Below are 5977 nucleotides of genomic sequence, written 5' to 3' on the forward strand. Positions count from 1 at the left end.
AGATTATATCCCTTTATATCTCTGAAGGACAGGATCTCCTCCATCTGCTAAGCAGTAGCAAAACCCCAAATCACCAGAGCAGGACAGAGGACTGGCCTGTATCCTAGCAATCACACAGTGCAGCTGCCAGTTCAGCTGGTCCTCCCCCCTTCCCCCTGGTGCCCTCATCATGCCAGCCTCCAGGTGCCATCCACCATGGAGGTCTCTTTCCCTGGGGAAGGAAGGGCAGTGGCAGCAGCCCTACGAACCCAGGCTCTCCTTGGTTCTCCAGGTGGTTCGTGTGAAGTGCAGCCGTAACATGGCCTACCGGGTGCTGAGTGCCAGGGAGGGACACAAGGAGGTGCAGCTGTGGCAAGAGAGGTTCCAAAGCCTCACCAGGAAGCAATCACAAAAATGATTAAAGTTTGTAAAGACCTTCAAGATAGTCAAGGCCTATGACCTAATACCACCATGCCCTCTAAACCATATCACAAAGTGCCACAACCACTTGTTTTTTGAACACTTCCAGGGCTGGTGATTCCACCACTTCCCTGGGGAGCCTGTTCCAATGCCTGACCACCCTTTCAATGAAGAAATTTTTTTCCTAATATCTGCCTAAACCTCCCCCGGTGCAGCTTGGAGCTATTGCCTCTTGTCCTATCGCTGGTTTCCTGGGAGAAGAGACCAACTCCCACCTGGCTGCAGCCTCCTTTCAGGGAATTATAGAGGGTGATCAGGGCTCCCCTGAGCCTCCTTTTCTCTAGGCTAAACAACCCCAGCTCCTTTTGCCATTCCAGACTCTTCACGGGCTTTGTTGCCCTTCTCTGGACACACTCCAGCACCTCAGTGTCTTTCTGGCAGTGAAGAGCCCAGAAATGGACACAGCACTCCAAGTGTGGCCTCACCAGTGAAGAATACAAGAGGACAATCCCTGCCCTGGTCCTCCTGGCCACACTATGGCTGATCCAGGATAGGTGCCATTGGCCTTTTTGGCCCCCTGAGCACAGCTGGCTCATGTTCAGCTGCTGTCACCAGCACCCTCAGGTCCTTTTCCTCTGGGCAGCTTCCCAGCCACTCTGCCCCAGCCTGTGCTGCTGCCTGGGGTTGTTCTGACTGACAAACAGAACCTGAACTTGGCCTTATTGAACCTCACACTATTGGCCTCAGCCCATCAATCCAGCCTATACAGATCCTCTGCAAAGCCTTCCTGCCCTCCAGTATACCAACACTCCCACCCTACAGTCATCCAGGAACTTAGCCTCAATTCCCCCATCCAGACCACTGATAAAGGTTTTACACAGGACTGGCCCCAGTATGGAGCCCTGGGGAACCCCAGTGGTGACCAGCTGGATGTAAATCCACCCAGCACCACTCTCTGGGCCCGGCCACACGGCCAGTTTTTAGCCCAGCAAAGAATGCACCTGCTCAGGCTGTGGGCTGCCAGCTTCTCCAGGAGAATGCTGTGGGAAGTGGTGTCAAAGGCTTACTGAAGTCCGGATAGAAGATAACATGCACAGCCTTTACCTCATCCCTAGGCAGGTCACCTGGTCATAAAAGGAGACCAGCTTGGCCAAGCAGGACCTGCCTTTTATGAACCCATCCAGGCTAGGGCTGATTCCCTGGTTGTGCTGCGTGATTGCACTTAGGATAACTCGTTCCATAACATTCCCTGGCACTGAGATCAGACTGAATGAGGGGAGCCTCACTGTGGCAGCTGCTGGAACTCCTCCTGGAACATTTCTCCAGCCAAAGGAAAAGGCATTTCTTGCCATGTCCAGAGACTGGGGAGGGACCAGAGACAGGGACTCTCCAGATCCCAAACGCAGCATGTGGGCAAGAAGCTTTTGTGTGCACTTTGCTTTCCACTTCGGCTGGGTTTTTTCCCCAAGTTTCGTGGTTTATTTGGCCTGTGTCCTCCAACCCTCCACCCGGAAAAATAATTCAAATCGCCAACAGCCCACGGCGGCTGGCGGGAGGCTGCGGGGGGAGCACACGGGAGCTGATGGCACCCCTGGGCATCGACCCTGAGGGACTCACCTGAGCACCTCCACGGAGTGCCGGCCCTGCTTGCACTTGATGGAGCAGCAGCAGCGGAATTGCAGCTGCAGCGCTCCTGCACCTCGGCCCGGGCCGGCCCTGCCGCAGCACCGGAGCTCGCAGCGGTCCCTGGCCGGCCATGTCCCCTTGCACTGTGGGCCCGAGGTGCCGAGGGTGCCGTGCCGAGGGTCCCGCTCGCACGAGTCGGGCTGGCCCACAGGTAGAGCAGGCCGTGAGCCGTGTAGGGCTTGAAGCGAGAGCTCCTGGGCACCAGGAGCTGGCGGGAACCCACCCTCTTCGGGAAAACCTCTGTTGCCCCCTCAGACTCTTCCTTGAGGACGTTGCCCACGTGGCAAAGGGAGGCAGGAGCTTCCAGCAGGCTGGCACCTGGCAGGAGCCCGACACGCCATGGCACTTGCACTCCACCTTCATGTGGGCCAGGAGAGCCTGAGGAGCAGGAGGCAGCTGCCAGCCCGACCAGGGACACCATTCCCAACACCTCCCTCCCATGTGCTGCTGTTCTCCCAACAATCTGCCCATGGGGCTGGAGATCAGGGGCGGGAAGGGGAAGGGGAAGGGCAAAAGTGTCTTTTTAATCCAGGCCAATATGAACAGAAGGAGATCCACTCTGTGGGAAACAAGATGGTTTGGGTCTGTAAGATAAATCCCTGAGGCAGAGAGAGGGATGGGGAGCTGTTCTGGCCTGCAGGGCTGTGGGGAGGGGAACAGATCTGGCCAGAAGTGGAGGATGTTCAAGGGACCAGATCTGGCCAGAGGTGGAGGACATTCAAGGGACCAAGATCTGACTGCGGCCGCTGCAGACGTCTGTCTTTATTGAAGAGAGGCTGGAGGGGCAGGGAAGCCCTTCAGAACAGAACAGAGTAAATTATTTCCTGAATCATAGCTGGGGTCTGTGCAGAAAAGGAGACTGCACAGAATTGAGTAGGGGAGGCTGGGACCCCCCTACACAGGCCAGGGAGTGCCAGCTCAGGGTAATCAGGACAGTGCTGGGCTAGGAAAGACAGCAGGATGCAGACTCCTCTGGGAGCCCTGGCTGCCCTGAAGTGCCTGTTGAGGTGTGGGGGCTGGACTGAGCTGTGCTGAGCCAGGAGAAGTCCCTGCAGCCAGGCTGGCTCCCAGCCTTGCTCCTGCCCTTACCTTCCCCCAGTCTCATTGTTGTGCAGGTTCATGGCGCTCGGCTGGAGGAAACACCACGGCTCCTCTTAGGGCTGCCCACGAAGGCCTGAGAGAAGGCAGTCCCATAAAACAGGTTATCAGAGCAGCCTGACCACTGGAAACCTGCAGAGGGAAAGCAGCCTTGTGACAAGGAAAGAGAAGCCCTGAGAGGATCTCCCAAAGGCCTGTGGAGAATGAAAGCATCTTTTTTCTGGCCTGTCTCCCCATGGACCCTCCCCTCTGCCACCTGCTCCCTGCCACCCCCTTCTTCCTTCACCTTCAGGGCTGACTCCTCAGACACTGTGGTCGCAGCCGTACCATCATGAGGGATGATATCCCTGTGCAGCTCCCCTCGGCTGCAGGCACGGCTCACAGCAAAAGCAGTGCCGGCAGCGGTGGATGTAAGGGGACTCCCATGTGCCTGCAGTGGGACAAGCAATGGCAGCAGTCTGCAGAGGGCAAAGGCACTTATGGGGCAGAGTGTGAGAAAAGAGGCTGTTACTGCATGCAGGAAGGATGCCTTCAGATGGAGACTGCTCGAGAGAGATATATGTCAGGAAGTTCGCCCTGTGCAGCTGCTCCCAAGGCTGGGAGTCAGTCAGTGACATGGCTCTGTGGCAGGGTGGCTGGCAGGGTCAGGGAGAAATTTACCAGTCTGCTGGTAAATTTACTAGAACTGGTACCTAGGATGGTCCAATAGGACCAAAAAGCAAATCTGGCCAAATGGGAAGAAGTTTATCCAGAATGCTAATGTGGAAGAAGGACAGGCCACTCTGGGGATGGGTCCAGTGCAACACTAGCCCAGGAAAGGCTGATGTGTCAAGGGGACAGTGGGCATACTGGAGGGACACCATGCCAAGCCTGCCCTCGCTGACCTTGCATGGTGGCCTTGCTGAAGACAGCCCCTGCAGCCCCTGCAGGGTGGAGCAGTTCCAGCAGCGAGAATGAAACTGGCACTGGCACTCGAGGACTCCTTGCCTCGCTTCACCGCCTCCATGTCTTCACCGCCTCCATGGCTTCACTGGCTCCATGGTTTCCACCTGCCACCAGCAAACACTGACCTGCTCCTCCTCCAGCCCCGTCAGGCCATCACAGCCCCTGGGGTCCCAGAGGACTGCCTGGAGGGAAGTCTGCTGGGCCAGGGAGCTGTGTGGCAGGGCAGAGGTTCAGTTGCAGATGGGCTAGAGCCAGGGCCTTACCTCTGCAGGACTAACACTCTCTAGCCATGTCTTAGAGCAGAAATGGGGCAGGGAAATGGGCTGTGGCCATGTTGTCTGTGAATTGGACATTTTTGCTGCTCATTCTGGTCTGCACCTCTTCAGCCTTACCATCCCTCTTCTCCCATGCTCCAAGAGATGCCCCTTCTGCTTTTTGGTTGCCCTGATTCCTTCTTCCATCCTGTTCTCAACCTATTTTCTCTGGAGACATCAGCTCCCTAGGTGGCTTTCCAACCCAGACAATCCAAGCACAAAGCATGCTTACAGCCAGGTCACGGCAGCGACGTGCTGCACGTGGATCAGCATCAGATACAGCCACACCAGCTCCATCCTGTCCCTGCCAAAACTTCACTACCTTCAACTCCAGCGCTGCAGCTCCTGAATCCCCTCCTGTGGTTTTCCACAGCCTCTGCCCAACAGCAGCTTTCACAGCAGCTCCAGCCCAGCACTCCAAAGCAGGGGTAGCCCCAGCCCTGGGCAGTGTCTGTGGGCTGTCCAGGTGTGCCTGCCAGCATCAGAGACCCTGTGGCCTGCAGAGCCCTGCTGGGTTGGCCCTGAGAAGTCATCCACACCCATGCTACAGCCTGGGCAGCATGGTGGGAGAGCTCTGAGCTGGGGCTCTGGGGTGGGCATCCATCACAGGGAGCTCACATGGGTGGGGACAGCATCTGTGTCACACCCGTGGCCTGTGCCACGGTCTCATCTCTGTCAGGAGATGAGGTGGTTGTCTTCCTCCAGAGTCCAGTCACTTCTTCAGCAGGAGGCAGCCCAAGACCCGCTCAGCAGCAGACAGAGCCTTCTGCACAAGAAGAACCAGAGGCACCAAGCAGCTGTGTTAGACCCACCAGCTCGTCACTGCTTTGTCACCAAACCTTTTGGGGACACAGAGTTTCCCTGCAGTGACAGCTCATGGGAGCAGAGAGGGGAAGACCTGCTGCTTCCCTCATCCACATCCACTGTTCTTGAAGACACTCCCTCATCTGCCTCCTCCAGGCTGGAGATTGTTCTTTCTACCCTGCAGCCCACACAGCTACAGCAAACAGACACAGCCCAGCTGCTCCCTGCCTCTCTTAACTCTTTCCCTGGCAGGTCTCCTTTCACCTCCCTCATTTTCTTTCCCATGGACTGTCTTTTCCCAAGATCAGCCCTTGCCCTTCTTCTAGGAGGCACAGCAAGGTGGCTGCCCCCCTTCTCATTGGGTACACCTTTCCTAAGAGCCCCTGGGAGCCCAGGAAAGTGTGAGCTGTGTGACCAGGGAGCTGAAATGTCCCGGGACAAAGACTGCCATTACCCCAGCCAACCTGGGAAGTGCCAGCTGTTCCCACTGCCTGGAAGGTAAAACTCCTCTGCAGCCATAGGTTTCTGCTTTTCCTGTCTGAATCATTCAGAAAGTGAAGCAGGGCTGTTCTGGCCGTGTTGTGCTTTTTCCATAAAGGGATTCACCCCTTTGCTCTGCTCTCCCACAGTTTGCTGCACAAAGAAGTCTGAAGAGCACTGTGGTTTATCAGTCATCCTTTCAGACCTGAGCAGCCTCTCTCTTGTAGTGTGCATTCCACCTCTTTCCTTGC

The 5977-nt window shown here is 56.5% G+C and overlaps 1 protein-coding gene and 1 pseudogene across 1 annotated transcript in view; one reads left to right on the top strand and one right to left on the bottom strand.

Moving 5' to 3' along the window:
- The window catches only part of ACRBP (acrosin binding protein), a 9375-nt gene extending 8978 nt beyond the window's left edge, over window positions 1-397 (top strand). Inside the window, 1 exon segment of the mRNA XM_054518599.1 lies at window positions 272-397. Coding sequence (XP_054374574.1) covers window positions 272-397 — 126 coding nt within the window.
- Window positions 398-1877: 1480 nt separating this feature from the next.
- On the bottom strand, window positions 1878-4739 carry LOC118695746 (protein Wnt-4-like; annotated as a pseudogene).
- Between the last annotated feature and the right edge of the window lie 1238 nt (window positions 4740-5977).

Source organism: Molothrus ater, chromosome 2 (genome assembly GCF_012460135.2).
Source record: "Molothrus ater isolate BHLD 08-10-18 breed brown headed cowbird chromosome 2, BPBGC_Mater_1.1, whole genome shotgun sequence".
NCBI lineage: Eukaryota > Metazoa > Chordata > Aves > Passeriformes > Icteridae > Molothrus > Molothrus ater.